This window comes from Pteropus alecto, unplaced genomic scaffold (genome assembly GCF_000325575.1).
Source record: "Pteropus alecto unplaced genomic scaffold, ASM32557v1 scaffold160, whole genome shotgun sequence".
In the NCBI taxonomy this organism is placed as follows: domain Eukaryota; kingdom Metazoa; phylum Chordata; class Mammalia; order Chiroptera; family Pteropodidae; genus Pteropus; species Pteropus alecto.
Window position 1 is genome coordinate 4,549,838 of NW_006429864.1, and position 467 is coordinate 4,550,304.

The 467-nt window shown below is 45.4% G+C and overlaps 1 protein-coding gene across 1 annotated transcript in view; it reads left to right on the top strand.

The window, feature by feature from the left end:
* CCAR2 (cell cycle and apoptosis regulator 2) overlaps positions 1-467 on the top strand; it is a 13,771-nt gene that overhangs the window by 2,642 nt on the left and 10,662 nt on the right. The window contains exon 7 of the mRNA XM_006904389.3: positions 180-291. Coding sequence (XP_006904451.1) covers positions 180-291 — 112 coding nt within the window. The remainder of the gene's footprint in view (positions 1-179; positions 292-467) is intronic.

Consider the following 467-nt stretch of genomic DNA (forward strand, 5'->3'; position numbering starts at 1 on the left):
TTCCTCAGAAGTGAGTACCATTGTCATGGATGTTGGAGTGTTGCTTTACGGGATACTCTGGATGAGCGGACTTAAAACAGTCAGCTTGCTGCTCTATGAATAGAAGTGGGTACTTCTTTGCACTGGAAGGAAGGGACAGAGAAGTTGGACAGATATTTAGGGTTTTTGAATCACCAGCCATTTTCTCTCTGCAGCTCTGAGTCTCTTCCAAACATCCCACACACTTCATTTGAGCCACCTGAACAGATTTCCCGCTCGGGGTCCTCACGGCAGATTGGATCAGGGACGAAGGTAAGAGGGTGTTCACCCAGGAAAAATGTTTTATTTATGTGCCTCTCAGAGCAGTGTCGTTTTCTTTGTTACCTGTTGACGCTGACATTCTCTTTCTGCAGCAAGATCTTAGTCCCTTTACCCTGAAATGGGCAGACGCATTGTGAGGTATATACAAATACTGGGGCTTTATAAAC